The 18,705-nt window shown below is 37.9% G+C and overlaps 1 protein-coding gene across 5 annotated transcripts in view; it reads right to left on the bottom strand.

Annotated features, from left to right (window-relative positions):
• Positions 1–9,840: 9,840 nt before the first annotated feature.
• LOC127441261 (fibroblast growth factor 12) overlaps positions 9,841–18,705 on the bottom strand; it is a 59,036-nt gene continuing 50,171 nt past the window's right edge. For all 5 annotated transcript variants that reach the window (XM_051698460.1, XM_051698458.1, XM_051698459.1 and 2 more), the window contains 2 exons: positions 13,612–13,810; positions 9,841–11,502 (listed from right to left, as the gene is read on the bottom strand). In XM_051698460.1, coding sequence (XP_051554420.1) covers positions 11,387–11,502; positions 13,612–13,810 — 315 coding nt within the window. In that variant the 3' untranslated portion in view covers positions 9,841–11,386. The remainder of the gene's footprint in view (positions 11,503–13,611; positions 13,811–18,705) is intronic.

Here is an 18,705-nt window from a genome sequence, read left to right as displayed (position 1 = left end):
GTTATGATTAGTTCACGTGCGTGTTCACATGAATGAAACGAACAGCCAATCACGTGCGAGGCAGCACGAGTCAGTGAGATTTACTGCTCTGCTGAAGATGTTTATGAAAATTATACACAGTTATAACACAGCACAAGAGGACATTAAAAATATGTTCAATCAAATCACATTTACACAACACAAATAATCACTACGAAATCATGAATAATTATAATAGATTCACACAGCACTGAGGATCACTAGTAAATGATAAAGACTTTAAAGGCATTTACACAGCAAGAAGAAACATTGACTATTGAAAAAAATCTGAATATGATGATAATATTAAAATAGATAATATATCAATGTGAAAGTAACTTTATATAGGTCAACAATAAGAACATTCAGGCTTGTAATTTTAAAAGTTTAATATTTTGATTTGAAATTTAAAAAATTGAAATTAAAATTTTAGTATTAATTTAAATGACTAACTTAATATCATTTAATATTATTAGACATTAATACACTATCAAATAATAAAAATGTGAGCAATTGGAAAATGAATAGATGGTATGCACTAATAAAGACTTATTTGTTCTTTCTTTCTAGCAGCATAAGACACAATAAAGACGTATCTGGTGTGTTAGTGTGCTTTTATTGAACTTCAAGTGAAATACTGTATGTTCATGGCATCTCTGCCAGAAAATCCTAATAAGAAGGGGTTTGTGTGGCATTCACACTTTTCTGATATATCTACAATATATTGTGGAGTGATTAAGTTTTATATTTTAAAGTCATTCGATTGATATTGCATTAATATCGTACTTGAAATTATATAATTATTTTAGGCTTATTTATTCATACATATTTTAAGGCCAGTGTGGGAAAATGAATGGGAAAGAACTGAAGTGTCTTTAAACAAATGCAAAGACTGACAATATATATATATATATACAATATTTCTTTCAATAAATAATTATCATAAATATTATGCTTTAAAATTGTCTCATTGAGGTGCACTTTAAACTGGAGTGAGAGATACTGGGGGAAGTGACTGTCATTTTGCTCACAGCTGATTAATCCAGAATCTGGATGAGATCTCTGATCGGGAAGGTTAGCCGATTAGCGTATGTTACTTTGGCAAGGAACCCAGATGAAAGCCAATCCACTTTACTGGTACTGTTACACCTGCGGTGCCTGCTAGCGCTCCTGTACACCGCCAGAGGTCGCCATCTCCAGAGAACTGAACATTTCACGAACAACATTTCCCATAATCTTCCATTCAAACTGATTACTCTCCCACCTGTTCCATATTAACTCTGTCTATTTAAGTTCCCTGTTTACACATATTCATTGCGAAGTCTTGTTTGCCTGGTCTACATTTCTGAGTGTTATTTACCAGTCCTGTTTTCCCTGTGTTTTGACTCCTGCCTGTTCTTCGTATTTCCCAGCCTGCTTGTCTGTTTTTTGGATTATTGCCTGTTTACTGGATTACCCCTCTGCCTCTCGGATTTACTTGGTTTGCCTTTCTGGACTGTCTGCCTGTGTATCGAACCCTTGCCTGCCTTTTGTTTCCCCTTTATTTTGCTACTTTTTTTGACTATTTATCCTGTTATTAAACTGCATATGGATCTTAACACCACTGAAACGGCATTTTTGCTATAGAAGACTTCACCAAATTTAGATTCAGCATCTTTCCAACAGTTACAGCTCACCTCAATCAGGGAAGAACCTTTAAATCTGTGCAGCCAAACCCGCAAGTATCTCCAAAGGGGGTTTCCACTACCAACTCAGCCTGCAGCAAAACGCACTCTACAGCCGTTGTTAATCCTCGACTCTCGCTTCCAGAGAGGTTTGACGGATCACCCAGTAAGTGTCGAGGGTTTCTCTTACAATGTGAGCTTTTTCTGTCTCAGCTACCTCTAATGTATCCCAATGATGAAGCTTGTGTTTCCTTCATTGTATCACTGCTGTCAGGAAAAGCACTAGACTGGGTTACGGCAGTTTGGAGTCGTGATAACTTTTTAAAGGGTTCCTTGTCTCACTTCCTCGCTCATTTACTGGAGGTTTTTGAGCACTCTGAGGGTAGGAAGGACCCGGGAGAACTTCTAATAAGTTTAAAACCGGGAAAGAAGTCTGCTGCTAAATTCGCCTTATCCTTCCTCACGCTAGCAGCGCAAACTGTGTGGGTGGAGGACACTTTGAAGCTGTTGTTCCGTCAGGGGTTAAATCCTGACCTTCAAACTGAACTAGCATGTCGTGATGAGGGGAGATCTCTTGATGAATTCATTAAACTAGCCATTCGCCTGGATAACCTGATCAAAGCCCATTGTCCAGTCAGTTCTCTACGGTCACTTCACTCTGACATCGCTGCAACCAGTCATCATGAGTCCATGCAAGTGGGTCATTCTCTCTCCTCTGAGGAACGACGACGTCATCTCAGAGAGATTATGTATCTATTGCGGTCAGTCGGGACATTAACTTGCTGCCTTCCCAACTCATCCCCCTAAGAAGGGGGACGCGGCGGTGAGTTTAGAACTTTCAAACGTAATTCTTATTGAACAGTTTGAACTTTCTGTCATGTTGCTTGTTCTAAATAGTGAACATCAATTGTCTGCCATTTTAGATTCAGAGGCTGCAGGTAAGTTTATTGACATGGCTCTCGCCACAAATCTAAATCTGTCTTTTGTCCCTTGTGTCCCTCCTTTACTTGTCTCAGCACTAGACAGATGACTCCTGGGCTCTGGCAAGATTCAACAAATCACCCGACCCATTCGTCTTCAAGTTGGACTCTTTCATAATGAGGAAATTCAGTTCCAAGTCACTCACTCTCCTAAGAACCCGATTGTTCTTGGCCTGCCATGGCTGAGACTTCACAACCCTGAGATCTCCTGGAGAGATGGACAAATCACTCGTTGGAGTGCTTCCTGTTTCCAGTCTTGCCCCAACCTTCCTGAACCCATCTCTCTCCCCCCTTTAAGCACCACGACAATTCTCCCTAAAAAGGAGATTTTGATCCTACCACATTGTTATTCGGATCTCCAGGAGGCATTCAGCAAATAAAAGGCTACACAGCTTCCTCCTCATCGTTCCTGTGACTGTGCCATTGACCTTCTGCCAGGCTCCTTTCCTCCACATGGACAGATATACCCCTTATCTGAGCCTGAGACTAAAGCCATGGAGAAGTACATTTCGGAATCCCTGGAAAAAGGATTCATTCAACCTCCCACTTCTCCTGCTTCAGCTGCTTTCTTCATAGAAAAGAAGGACGGGGGTCTTCGTCCATGCATTGAATACCAAGGCCTGAACACAGTCACCATTAAGTATCGCTATCCCCTCCCTCTGGTACAAGCAGCGTTAGAGCAGTTACAATGCGCCAAGATCTACACCAAACTGGATCTTCGTAATGCCTGCAATTTAATCCGCATCCGGCAGGAGGATGAATGGAAGACAGCCTTTTCTACACACACTGGCCACTACAAATACCAGGTAATGCCTTTCGGACTTTCCAACAGTCCATCTGTCTTCCAAGCCTTTGTAAATGACATATTTTGCGATCTCATTGGCAAATGGGTTATAGTCTATATACAGTTGTGCTCAAAAGTTCCAGTACGTCTTCCGCTTTTATGGCCTACCTGAAGACATTGTCTCCGACCGTGGCCCCCAATTCACCTCCCGAGTCTGGTCTGCATTCTTCAAACTGCTCAACGTCAATGTGAGTCTAACCTCTGGTTACCACCCTCAATCCAATGGTCAAGCTGAACATCTAAATCAGGACCTTAGTAAATTCCTCTGGGCCTACTGTCAAGTCAACCAGCACGACTGGAGCCATTTCCTTCTCTGGGCAGAGTATGCTTAAAACTCACTGTTCAAACCAGCTGCCGGAACCACGCCTTTCAAGTGCATCCTAGGTTTTCAACCCCCACTCTTTGGTGGTTTGGCTATCTATCTGAGATCTTCATCTATGACTCCCATGCAAGAAACTAAGTCCCAGGTATGTTGGCCCTTACAAGATTCTTCATCAAATCAATCCTGTATCATTAAAATTTCAGCTCCCTGCTAATTACCGTGTTTCCCCCACCTTTCATGTTTCCCTAGTCAAACCTGCAGCACCTCCGAGAGAGGAGGGCCCTCAAGACCCCCAGAGACCCATTCCTCATTGATGGAGAGGAAGCCTTTCAGGTACACAAGCTCCTGGACTCTCGATGCCAGGGTCAGACACTTCAATACTTGGTTGAATGGGAGGGCTACGGCCCTGAGGAGCGTTCCTGGATGAACTCTGAGGACATTCTAGACCCTGCTCTCATCACTGAATTCCACCACAATTTTCCTAATCGTCCCGCTCCCAGAGGTTGAGGTAGACCCCGACGTAAACAACCTCCTCACGTCAGGAGCCATTCGCAGAGGGGGGCTCTGTTACACCTGCAGCGCCTGCTATCTCTCCTGTATGCCACCAGAGGTTGCCATCTCCAGAGTACTAAACATTTCATGAACTACATTTCCCATAATCCTCCGTTCAAACTGATTACTCTCCCACCTGTTCCATATTAACTCTGTCTGTTTAAATTCCGTTTACACGCATTCATTGTGAAGTCTTGTTTGCCTGGTCTACATTTCTGAGCATTATTTACCATTCCTGTTTTCCCTGTGTTTTGACTTCTGCCTGTTCTTCGTATTTCCCAGCCTGCTTGTCTGTTTTTTGGATTTATTGCCTGTTTACTGGATTACCCTCTGCCTCTCGGATTTACTTGGTTTGCCTTTCTGGACTGTCTGCCTTTGTATCGAACCCTTGCCTGCCTTTTGTTTCCCCTTTATTTTGCTACTTTGTTTTACTGTTTTATTCTGTTATTAAACTGCACATGGATCTTAACACCACTGCCCCGGCGTCTTTGCTACAGGTACCACAAATTCAGATTTTGCTTAAACTAAGTTTAAACTTATCTAACTAGCTGCTTAATCCTGCTTTGTGACATAGGAAACAGGCAATCTTTTTCCAATCATCTACTGTCCAGTTTTGCTGAGCCTGTGCCCACTGCAGCCTCAGTTTCCTGTTCTAAGCTGAACAGCAGTGGTACCCGGAGGGGTCTTCTGCTGCTGTTGCCTATCCACCTCAATATGTTCAGAAATGCTTTTCTGCACAGCACTGTTGTAACACGTTTTTTTTTTTTTGGGGGGGGGCGGTGAGGGGTTTACTGTCAACTTCCTGTCAGCTTGGACCAGTCTGGCCATTCTCCTCTGACATTAACAAGCTGTTTTTGCCCACAGAACTGCCGCTCACTGGATGTTTTTTGTTTTTCGCACCATTCTTTTTACACTCTAGAGACTGTTGTGCGTGAAAATCCCTGGAGATCAGCAGTTACAGAAATACTCAAACCAGCCCATCTGGCTATATATATATACAGGTGCATCTCAATAAATTAGAATGTCGTGGAAAAGTTCATTTATTTCAGTAATTCAGCTCAAATTGTGAAACTCGTGTATTAAATAAATTCAATGCACACAGACTGAAGTAGTTTAAGTCTTTTGTTCTTTTAATTGTGATGATTTTGGTTCACATTTAACAAAAACCCACCAATTCACTATCTCAAAAAATTAGAATATGGTGACATGCCAATCAGCTAATCAACTCAAAACACCTGCAAAGTTTTCCTGAGCCTTCAAAATGGTCTCTCAGTTTGGTTCACTAGGCTACACAATCATGGGGAAGACTGCTGATCTGACAGTTGTCCAGAAGACAATCATTGACACCCTTCACAAGGAGGGTAAGCCACAAACATTCATTGCCAAAGAAGCTGGCTGTTCACAGAGTGCTGTATCCAAGCATGTTAACAGAAAGTTGAGTGGAAGGAAAAAGTGTGGAAGAAAAAGATGCACAACCAACCGAGAGAACCGCAGCCTTATGATTGTCAAGCAAAATCGATTCAAGAATTTGGGTGAACTTCACAAGGAATGGACTGAGGCTGGGGTCAAGGCATCAAGAGCCACCACACACAGACATGTCAAGGAATTTGGCTACAGTTGTCGTATTCCTCTTGTTAAGCCACTCCTGAACCACAGACAACGTCAGAGGCGTCTTACCTGGGCTAAGGAGAAGAAGAACTGGACTGTTGCCCAGTGTTCCAAAGTCCTCTTTTCAGATGAGAGCAAGTTTTGTATTTCATTTGGAAACCAAGGTCCTAGAGTCTGGAGGAAGGGTGGAGAAGCTCATAGCCCAAGTTGCTTGAAGTCCAGTGTTAAGTTTCCACAGTCTGTGATGATTTGGGGTGCAATGTCATCTGCTGGTGTTGGTCCATTGTGTTTTTTGAAAACCAGAGTCACTGCACCCGTTTACCAAGAAATTTTGGAGCACTTCATGCTTCCTTCTGCTGACCAGCTTTTTAAAGATGCTGATTTCATTTTCCAGCAGGATTTGGCACCTGCCCACACTGCCAAAAGCACCAAAAGTTGGTTAAATGACCATGGTGTTGGTGTGCTTGACTGGCCAGCAAACTCGCCAGACCTGAACCCCATAGAGAATCTATGGGGTGTTGTCAAGAGGAAAATGAGAAACAAGAGACCAAAAAATGCAGATGAGCTGAAGGCCACTGTCAAAGAAACCTGGGCTTCCATACCACCTCAGCAGTGCCACAAACTGATCACCTCCATGCCACGCCGAATTGAGGCAGTAATTAAAGCAAAAGGAGCCCCTACCAAGTATTGAGTACATATACAGTAAACGAACATACTTTCCAGAAGACCAACAATTCACTAAAAATGTTTTTTTTATTGGTCTTATGATGTATTCTAATTTTTTGAGATAGTGAATTGGTGGGTTTTTGTTAAATGTGAGCCAAAATCATCACAATTAAAAGAATCAAAGACTTAAACTACTTCAGTCTGTGTGCATTGAATTTATTTAATACACAAGTTTCACAATTTGAGTTGAATTACTGAAATAAATGAACTTTTCCACGACATTCTAATTTATTGAGATGCACCTGTATATATATATATATATATATGTATATATATATATATATATATATATATATATATATATATAGCCTCAGTCACCATTCGCTTTTATTTTATGGAAAAAAGATGTAATGAAATTGAATGACCGAAGCTGTCAGTCATCTCCTTTTGGTGTTCCACAGAAGAAAGTCATACAGGTTTGGAACAACATGAGGTTGTGTAAATGATGACAGAATTTTATTTTTCAGGGTTAACTAACACTTTAAAGCTGTATTCAGTGTAACTGTGTGTTATGGAGTGGGATAAATTAAATGTTTCAATGACATGGTGTGTCTTTTTAATGAAAGTATTGGAGAATTCACCAGATTAGAAATAATTACTGACATCAGTCTTGCAAATGTCCTTGACCTCAAGTTTGATCATAGAGTTTAATTCAAGAGAGTCACAAGAGAATTACAAGTTTTTGCTTTGGGTGCATGTGGAAGCAAAACTAAGGAGCTTCTCCTACCTGTCTCTGGTTTTGATTTTTTTTTTTTTTTCTTCTCACATTATTCCACTCACGCACGCACACACGCACACACATGCATGCATACACACACTTAGACATCCTGTCACTCTCGTCAGCTCAGAGACTTACTGTTTAATGATACATCTCTGCCATTAGATGTCTACAAGAAACAATTTCAAACACAATTTCTCCACAAAAACAAAAGATCATCTGCTTAAAATCAGCCCTTCTCCATCTCCTCTTCTTTCTCCTTACAGACAGTAGAGAATGTCTGTTTCCATGACAACGGGGAGAATTAAGGGCAAATAAGTGCATTCCCAAAATGTCAAGTTGAACTGGCACTAGAGGGCTTTAACTATTAGGTTAATATCACTTACCTATACCTAGACTTATCTGTAACTGGGATAAAAAATTGTTTTACTCATACTGCCCTACGAAGCCAAAATTATATATTTTATCATTCTATTTTCTCTGAATCTGAGCATAAAGTTAACCAAACCAGCATGACAACTCGTAATAATATTTATTAGATGACAAAATCGTGGGGCGGCATGATGCCTCACAGCAAGAAGTTCCACGGTTCGAGTCCCAGCTCACCCAATGCCTTTCTGTGTGGAGTTTGCATGTTCTCCCCATGTTCGCATGGGTTCCCTCCGGGGTCTCCGGTTTCCTCTACAGTCCAAAGAATTGGAAACTCTAAATTGCCTTTAGGTGTAAGTGTGAATGTCTGTGTGTTTGCCCTGTGATGGACTGGCCACCTGTCCAGGGGGTTTCCCTGCCATTGGCACAAGACAGCTGAGATAGGCTCCAGCACTACCCACAACCCTACATAGGACAAGCAGCTATAGAAGATGGATGGATGACAAAATCGAAAGATATTGTATGACTTGGCTTGTATGTAAAAGGTGCAGCTTTTATTACCATAGAGACCAGCCAATCAACTAGCAGAATTCCAAACTGATACAAATTTCAGTGAACAGTGAACAAATTTGGTGACTCAATTTACACAGTATGTCACTAACCTGTCCTGATATGCTTCCCTCATCTTGATCCAAACCACGTTTTCTTTCTTCTGTGGTACACAAGTTAATTTCCTTTAAAATCATAGTCAGGTGGTTTGAGTAAGGGGTTAGACTTTATGGTTAGGTTTAGGCTTGTGTTAGGAATAAAGGTTAGGAAGAATCTTAATAACATTGTTCATTTGCTGGTTTGTTTATTTTTAGAGTAAAAGTTTTATGTTTTTGTACCAGCCAACTCGTAGGGTACAACGGGGTTAAAGGCACCCCTTTAAGTAAATTTAGCCTTTTTCTGGTCACAAAATGTATCAAGGTAAAAAAACAAAAAAACATATATATATATATATATATATATATATATATATATATATATATATATATATATATATATATATATATATAGCAACATAATTTGTGTGAAAAGAAATAATAAAGGAAGGTTGTTATCTCACTTGGGATAAAAGGCCCCCAGGGGGTTTAAAGTGATTACGTGCAGATATCGGTGCAATAGTTATAGGGCACAATTTGTCAACTAATGCAAATAATTTTAAGATGGCAAGATTCTTTTTTGAGTAACAAATTAAGATGATGCTTACTCAGAATAACCACTTCAGAAAAAGTCAACCATTTCCTGTTAATTTCAAACACATTTGTAATTTTATTACATCTCAAGTATTCTATAAACAAACTAATCTCTATTATGATTGGATGAGTCAATGTGAGCCCACTTTGAAAATTCTTCATATCAAATCTATTCCCCCCACTTAAGAAAAACAATGTGTTTAATAGGGGCCTTTAGCCCCTGCAACAGGGGGGCTTTTTACCCCAAAAACTATCTTTTCACTTATTGGACAGTTATTAAAAAAAAAAATTATTTGATCACCATTAACAAAACTGAAAATGAAAAATAAGTATTTTGTATCAAAAGAAATGTGTTAATTTCAGGGATTTTCACTAGTTACATAAATTTGCAACATTTAAAAAAAATTTATCAAATTGCAGCAAAATCAAACTTTAGACATTACAAGCAAAGATCTCATGGAACAGGGACACTTTCCAGTGTATAATGACAAACAGGTGTTTAGGAAAGTACTGTGGTAGTTTTTGTTGTTATTTAGTGTTTTGGGAGAAAATAAAATCAATGGAGCCTTTTCCCCCGTTGAACCCTGCTATTATTACAAGTTGTCATGAGACCGGGTTGCCCATCTGTTATAGGACAGATCATAGTCTAAGAGACCTGATTTTGGTCATGACTAAATTTTGACTAAACTTGTTACTGAGTTTTGTAGTAGGGCAGCTTGTTTTTTGCAGTACTGCAATTTAGTGGTAAAAATGCTCATATAGAATCCTTAAAAAATAAGCTAAGCAAAAACAAAGAAGGAGAAAGCTTTAAATATCATACTTTTATTCTTAAACAATCCTAATTTCATTCTGCTTTATAATATCAATGCATATTTCATACATCTCATTAATAATAATGCATATATGATAGTGTTTCAGGTGAAAACATCTGCAAACATGAAAAATAAAGAGTTCTGTTTTGTACACAATTACACACATTACTGTGTTTTCTTTTGTGGAAACCCATTTGATCTGGACATTCTTGTTGCGTGCCTGTTTTTACACGCTCCTTTGCATACACACAGTACTATCCAGTTGACCAGTTCTCATTTTAGTAGAAACACATTGTTTCTGATAACTCATGCGTTTAAGTCTCTTAGCTTTGTTGACTTTGCACCTAAATGCTGCAGACTTGGGCACAGCTCTCATGGCATCTTTAGTGGAAGACTTATGAATGACAGCTTTTTTTCCTAAATAGACTTTCCCACTGCTCTCATGGGTCGATAAGCCACAGTCCACCTGCCCTGTCCAGGCAGGCTGTCTGGAAACCTATGTGGGAGCAACACAACTAGCCTTCTTTGTGTCTTGGACTGGACAGGGCTGGTGTGAAAGTCAAACATCTAAGACTAAGGCTTCCTGAGTTGAAAATTTATGTTACATTTAGAGCTGAATATAACGACAGAAACTACAATTTTTCTGTTTTGTGTTTTGCTGCTGTTGTTGTTTGTTCATATTTGATTTAGGATTGCTTTGGTGCAGGGGAATTTGTGAATAATTCACAGGAATTTCCTACTTTCTATTTAAAGCTGTCCATTGTAATAAAGAGCGCTGCAATCCAGCTGATGCCAAGCTGTAGACTGGAGGAATTGAATAGTGCCACGCACACACAAACATACACACATACATAGTACTTGTGCGGGACATATGTGCGTCAAGGCGGGCAAGATTTTTAAAGAAAGTGTTGCATGAATATTAAATCCCATAAATGAATAAGCAGCTAAATTCTCCAAGTCCTCTCCAAAAGCTTTCTGTAACTCTGTGCTGCCTTAAGTAAGTTGTATCATCTGATATAACTCAGCACATTTTTCTATATTCACCCTCTTGACATTCCAGTAGTCTGGTGTCCCAAAGTGCATTCACCTCTCAGGAAATACGAAACCCAAAATGCTAGGGCAGATCTCCATAAAATCGAAAAACAGAAATAATAGTAATGGCATTGAGTAATTTTTCTCGATGAGAGGAAAGCATGAAGCATTCACATGAAAATTAATGCATATGAGAACATTTTAAAGCTAATTTACCACAGCATAAATCCAAAACAAAAAATATTACTATTGTTATGAATCAAATGACTGCCCATTGGCCTTTTTTTTTTGTTGTTTTTTTTTTTGCATAAAATGTGAGTTCAAGTCCTGATTGGAACTGTAACGTTTTTTTGTCCCCCTTCGGTGTTCTTCTAAAAGTTTTTACAGACAAGAGTTCAGTTTGTCATCTTGTTTTAGCATGTAGTACTATTCCCGTGGTTGGATGCGCAAGGGCATGGGGAAGGGGCTACTGTGCTGCCGTCGCCTCCAGTGTTTGAGCCCTGCTATGTGGAGTCCTGGTTGACTGCTTTGCCTCCGTTCATTGTTGGAGTTCCTGAGCTTTTCCTAGAGCGTTGCTTCTCTTCTATCTCATGCAGTGAAGGCTCTCTATACATGCAAACTGCAACATACAAACATATCAAGAGATTAATAATCATTACTTTCGATGGCATTCATTAAGAGTAACTGTGGTATTCAAGACTTATTTATGATTGATTTTTTTGATGAAAAGGCCTTTTGATTTTACAAAAAAATAAAATAAAATATGGTAAGTGGTTTCATAAAAATATATTATGTACATATATGATGGGTTGAAAATACTCATTAATTTCTAGTTATAACAGCTCAGTTATATTAATTAAAGTGAATACCAGTAAATCCAACCAGATCTAATCATGTCCACTTAATAAACACAAACATGAGGCTCCAAAATTATTTTTTGAGTAAATTCATTCATCTCCAACTATAGTGCATTTTCCATGATGACACAACTGCAGTATCATTTAAAAAATGTACTTAACCTTCCTCAAGTGTTCTCTCATCTACTCGTAGAGCAGCTGTACGTATATGCTCTTTTACTGCACACTTACAATAAAAGTATTACTTACAGTGAACAATTTTTAACATAGTTAGAAGGAACAATCTCTGTGATGTTTACTTCAAATAAAACACCGTAATTTAACAAAAATCACAATGGGTAAATCTTAACAAAACTGTAAACCCTACAAAAACCCATTAATTGCCAACAACAACTATTTACATCCCACATAAGCCCCCACATCTTGCCCGGTTTTACATTATTAAATATGCGAGTACAATAACCTATAGCCACTTCCCAGAACACAACTCAGCTGAAAAAAGACAAAAAAGTCTGATTAACTTTAAATAATTGAAATAAGTTAGTACAAAACACAGAGAATATACTGCACATATATATATATATATATATATATATATATAAAAATGTGGGAAAATTCACTAAACAGTTGCGCCACTTTTGTATGTGGTATTTCAGTGCAAAAACCTCTGTCTTATTCACTACCCAACCCCACTCAAATTTCATAGACCATTTCTTTCCATGCAAACAAGCCCCCTTTCTATGTAAATTAGGCTCATTATAGGTTGCAATTCATTCACAAAAAGTGCCCGGAGCAATTTAAATTGTGCTATTACCAGCAGATGGTCAAATTAATTTTATTTATTGATTTATCGATCATATCAGCAATAATTCATCAAATTAGGATCTAATGATAGAGAATGGTGTTGTAACTACATTTATCAAGATGTGGGGTGAAGTTAAGCGTGCTTTCGGCATGTTAAAGAGATGATTCAGGTTTCTGGATTACAGTAGTGCAGTGATGCTCTACAGTCCTGGCAGAATGTGTCAGATAATGGTGGTATGCTGTATCCTCCGCTATATAGTGCTAAGAATTGGTCCGCAAGATCATCTCATTTCATTCTCATTTTTATTTCATTCAGACCATAATTCATTCTTAGTGAATTCCCCCAGAATTTTTATTAAGTCAAATGAAAAACAATTAAAATGAATGAAAAAATAGAAATTTGATAACGTACACTACTAAGGGCCAAATTCATAGTTTTTTCAGTGTATCTGAGGTTTGCATTTTAACTTTTTGATTTTTATTTAAGATCAATTGTAGTGTTTTATATTAAAACAAAAATATTGATTGTTAAAGTCAACATGAAATCTTAAAAATAGACTTTCCTAATACACATTTCTGTACACCATGTTCCAAACAAATACAAATGACTTGGTAATGACTAAAGAAATAATGTATTCATTCAAAATGTGTTAACTCCTCTGAAACGACTTTTCTTCCTTCCCGGCTCTTTTTTATTTCAACTCCTCCAACAAACTCCCTCCATTCTGGTATGCAACACAAACTTTTAGCAATTCAATTAATTCCCTAATGGATAAAATCAAGTCACAAGTTTACTTATTCTGTTTCACATTAAAATACATGAGATAACAGAAGTAAAATTGATAGCAAACAGTGTTTCATGTTGACTTTAGCAGGAATCAATTTAATTGAAGCAATGCAATGCACTTGGCCAAGTAATGTGTTCTGTGTTCTAATTTGCTAAACATAATGCAATAAAAGTTTATTATTATTATTCTTTTTAAGACATTTCTAATGTCTTTTTTATTTTTGGTACTGATTAGTATAACAGAATGATGCTTGAAATAAACTGTTGAGAATGACACTACCTTCAATGGGTCTTGGTACAAAGTGTGAGGAGGGCTTGGTTTTCTTTACTCGATTCCCCTTCATTACCTGACCCTCCTTGGTGAGGCCCAGGAACCAAGCTCGACCTGACTCCTGTTGGCGGTACATGGTGGATGAGTAGATAACGTAGTAGTTCTCAAACACAGACTCCTTGAATTTACACTCAGGTGTGAACATCTCCTGAGGATCAAGAAGACAACAATGTGTTAATTAACTCGTCCTTTGATTGGGTGGGTAGAGGAGAAAGAGAAGTCATACATTCCTATCGGGGTGGTCCTCAGGGAGGCTGCCAGGAGTTTTGCGGTGGCTTGAAGGTCTCTGAAAACTATGTGTTTGTGTGTGAATGTGTTGATGTGTGTGTGTACAGAACAGCCGCTGATCTGTGGGGGTTAGACAGAGGCAGCAGGACTTACTGTCTCTTATCTAGGTCAGGTGACATGCTGTCAGGCAGCAGACGCTACACTGCTAGGGAGGCTGCAGAGGCAAGCATGGCTTTGAGGACGCTATCCAAAACTGATGAACCTAAGACCTACATTTGACCACAATGCAGAGATCCTTCCTGCACCTGTCCACACCACGACTGTACATTTCAACATAGTTCAACCTTTAAAACTTAAGAGATGGTTGGACAGAATATTCAGTGGGCTAAAATAAAAGTATGTGCTAATGTCATGTATACGTGAAGTGATGCCATTTAAAGTGGTTGACAAATTATATGACCATAAAAATAGTTTTCTTATGTTGTAACAACATGTAAGATTTTAGGTTAAAGGAGTAGTTCACCCAAAAATAAAAATTCTCTCATCATTTACTCATGCCATCCCATCCCAACTTTCTTTCTTCTGCAGAACACAAACAAAGATTTTTAGAAGAATATCTCAGAAAAGTGCAAAAAGTACATAAAGGCAGCATAAAAGTAATTCATACGACTCCAGTGGATAAATAAATATCTTCAAAAGTGATTTGATAGGTGTGGGTGAGAAACAGATCAATATTTAAGTCCTTTTTTACCATAAAATCGCCACTTTCACTTTCATTTCCACATTCTTCTTCTTTTGTTTTTAGGTGATTTGCATTCTTCATGCATACTGCCACCTACTGGTCGGAGCTGGTCAAAGGTGGAGATTTATAGTAAAAAATGACTTAAAATATGTATCTGTTTCTCACCCACACCTATCATATCACTTCTGAAGACATGGATTTAGCCATTGGAGTCCTATGGATTATTTCTATGCTGCCTTTATGTGCTTTTTGGAGCTTCAAAGTTCTGGCCACCATTCATTTGCATTGAATGGACCAACAGAGCTGAGATACTAGAAGAAAGTACACATCTAGGATGGCATAAGGGTAATGATTTTTGGGTGAACTACAGTATCCCTTTAATGCCCTTAATGCATTTTTTCATTACAAATAATATTAATAGTAATAGCAGAACAATTTGAGTGAAACATGGCAACATTTTAAATATCTTTTATTTATTTTTTGTCATTTTGTCAGTTTTCTTTTACATTTTTAAAAATCCTAAAACTTTGTTTATTTCTAGGTTTAAATTACATTTTTTATCCCAGATTTTCAAAGTGGACTCTTTCAAACAGTCTCATAACAACTATATATGTAATAGTAGTAGTAATAATTCATATGAGATGGCGAAATCGTAAGATAGGCTAACATACGACTTGGCTAGTGCGAAAAGGTATGGCCTTTATTCCCATAGAGACCAACCAATCAACAAGCAACATTTCAAATCCATACAATACAGGCATCATATTTTATCTAGCCCCCTTTCTAACACATTATTTGAAGAAAGGAAACATCTGTGAACAAATTTGGTAACTTATTCCATATTTATTTCTGCAAAATTGATTTCTGTATGTTAATAAACTGTAATATGCGTCCCTCATCTTGTTCCAAACCCTGATGTTTTCTTTCTTCTGTGATACACAAAAGTTATTCTCCTATTAAAATCATGGTTAGTTTTATAGTCTCAGGAAGGGGTACTTTTAGGTTCAGGGTTGGGTCAGGTGTTAAATTTAGAAAAATTGTAAAAACATTGTTCATTGATTCATTTATATTTCTCTATGGCAGTGAAAATATGAACCAACTATGATTTCTTACAATTTTGCCATCTCTTACAATTACTGAGACTTGTCATGAGACCAGGTAGACTCTTTTCATTGTGGACTTTTGAACCCCACTGTATGAATTGGAATTCATTTATATATATATATATATATATATATATATATATATATATATATATATATATATATATATATATAGATTAATAGATTTTATAGATTAATTATAGCTTGTCAAACTATATTGTCACCAATTGACATTTCAGATTTCACATCAAGTACCCAATTAAATACTCTAATTCAGCTGATGTTTTTTGCTGGTTGGTAAATTCAGGTTCAGAACAATACTTCAAAAACAAAAGTGAAGAATAAATAAGAAAAAAAAAACAAAAAACAGAGAAACCAACTAGCAGTGTTTGAATAGAAAGGAACAGATAATGAATAGCATTTATTCTGCTGGCTCACCTTATCAGATGGGCAATGTGACATTTAGAGCAGAGGACAAATTAGAAACCTTTAATTCAAATTCCAACAGAACCATTGATCTCAAGAGGAATAGAAAGAGCTGCTGTAGAAACAAGGCATGATGTGCCTTGCTCTCTTACACATTAGCAAGCTCGAATGAAATAAGCCTCCTCAGCTGCCCAACAAGTGTGTTTAAACTCAGCATTCGATGAATGTATTTACTTTAAAAACATTACTTTTTCATTCTTTGGCAGAGTGAACAGGCTTAAAACGAACAGTAAAATGAGGCCATCATGGACCAATAAGGCAAAAAACTCACATCTCAGAACAAAGCAGAAAATTGAGGGAAAATAGAAAACAATGGACTGAATAAATAAACCACAAACACTACAGAAGACTCACATTTGGATAACCAAAGTGCAGACGCGCTGTTGAGTTTGCAGAATGACCAAAAACACAGAGAAAAGCCTAATAGCCTGATAAATGTGCAACTATTAATGCTCTCATGCATGTATAATATAACAAAGGCCCTGAGGGGAAGGCAAAAAGACCTGACACATCAGGTATAAAAGATGGTAAAGGAAGATTAATTTGTGTGAGTCTGGATTGGACAGAGCTGCTAAAACTAAATGAATTCTTTATTCTTTAGTTTTCTGACAGGTCATTACTATTCAAAGAATAAGGTCGGGCAGGGCAATGTCTAGACAGCTGCCTCATTCACATTGGGAGCCTGGAAAGGACACAGTTCCATATTGGTGAATGAGGGAACCGTAAAAGACAGTAATATAAGTCAAAATATAAAGATAGATGGGGGATACTAATTCAAAATCCAGGATTAAAAAGGCAAAGTCTACTCAACTGCACTCTTCTAGGAGTAAGAAATTAAGATGAAAGTGTTTGCAATCTGATTTAACAGTACTTGTTGTGAAAGGTGAACTTTTTTTATTTATTTATTTTTTTTAATTTGTGAAGAGGATTTATTTGAACATTTAATGATTATTGCTCTCTGCAAGGTTAAGTGATCAGCCTAATTAATATAAAACCTTACACATGGAGTAAATTTTAATGAAATGGCAATTCACTGTTCATCTGCAACGATTGCAATCAATCATCCAGCTAATCCTCAGTCTTTCTTGGATGACAAAATATTCTGTGTTTAATTTCGTAAACGAAGTCATTTATTCACATCACATCCGTAGGACACCAATTATAAGGAGTAAGATGGGCTGCTATACATAAAATATCAACCATGCTACTGGAAATGCATTCGGTAAAACCTTTTGAAGTGATCTATAAGGTCAAACCACTATGACCAGGCATGACATACAATTAAATAATTTAATCAAATGGCACCACACACAGTCAATTCTAGAAGTTTATGGAACCCAGTTTACTCAGCGATCTGATGCACTCACTACTTACGGCAATCAACATTTATAGCCCTTGTGTTAATCAAACCTCTTCTGCTAATGTAAGGGCAAAGAGGTTAATATTAAGGCTTGCATGCAGACCGTGTAGTGGTGTGTGTGAGTGTGTTTGTACATAATAAATTATGTCCCATTAAAACTAAAATATCCACTCTTCTGTTGCCCCAGTATCTGCTGAGGGGTGTACTGCAGTAAAATTGGCAAGAAATAAATGCAGTAAATCCACTGGACTACTAAGCAGAAACAATAAAAGCAGCTGAGGTGCAAAACCAATATGTGAGTTTACAGCATGAACAAGCATTGTGCAGAACTACCTCATTACCTTATCTATGTGTACTTTATGCATGGTGGAGCATCTGCCATTTATTGGTACAAAAAGAGGGAGAGAATGGGTGAGTGAGGGTTTTTGGATTGAAAAGTGTTCCACCGTGCACACACATGTGAAATAATGTGTGAATGAGGGTTGACTGCACACTGTGTCTCTACATGTACACTATGAGAAGCATCTTTCTGCCTCTCTGTTTGAGAGTGTTCTCATATATTAATTAAAGTTTAATATATGAGATGCATTTGAAGTACAGAGAGAATTGTGGTTACTGCTGTGCTGTAAAGTAGGTCACAGTGAAAAGTATGATAAATAATGGAGGATGACTTCTTACTAGAACTAGACTTCTTGCTCCAAACTCCCACGCAAGCCAGCGGTTAACACTAAAAACCATCGGCCTTGAGCATGACTAACACAATACCTATGAGCTGAAATTAGCATGTCTCTTTGAATGCTCTGCAAATATTGACCACAAATTTGTTTATCGCAGTGGCTATTAAAGCTTTGCAATAAGATTGACTGGTGAAGTCAAGCAGTTTAGTGAATTCACTCATCTTTAGAGTAAGGTGGTGCCAGTTTGGCTAAATAAAATAGTCCTGCAGCCAACAAGGAGGGTGTCTTACACGAATTGGAGCAATATGAGGAACTTCAGGGGCAGGAGGAGGAGTGAACTGAATAGGGAAGTTCACTGGTTCATTGTCAGTGACAAAACGTGCAACGGATTGTGTGAGGTGAGAAGCATGGCATGGAAAATCTTGGATGTGCTTTCAGAACATGTGT

This window comes from Myxocyprinus asiaticus, chromosome 5, assembly GCF_019703515.2.
Source record: "Myxocyprinus asiaticus isolate MX2 ecotype Aquarium Trade chromosome 5, UBuf_Myxa_2, whole genome shotgun sequence".
NCBI classification, from domain to species: domain Eukaryota; kingdom Metazoa; phylum Chordata; class Actinopteri; order Cypriniformes; family Catostomidae; genus Myxocyprinus; species Myxocyprinus asiaticus.
This window is presented reverse-complemented; position numbering and strand designations above follow the sequence as displayed.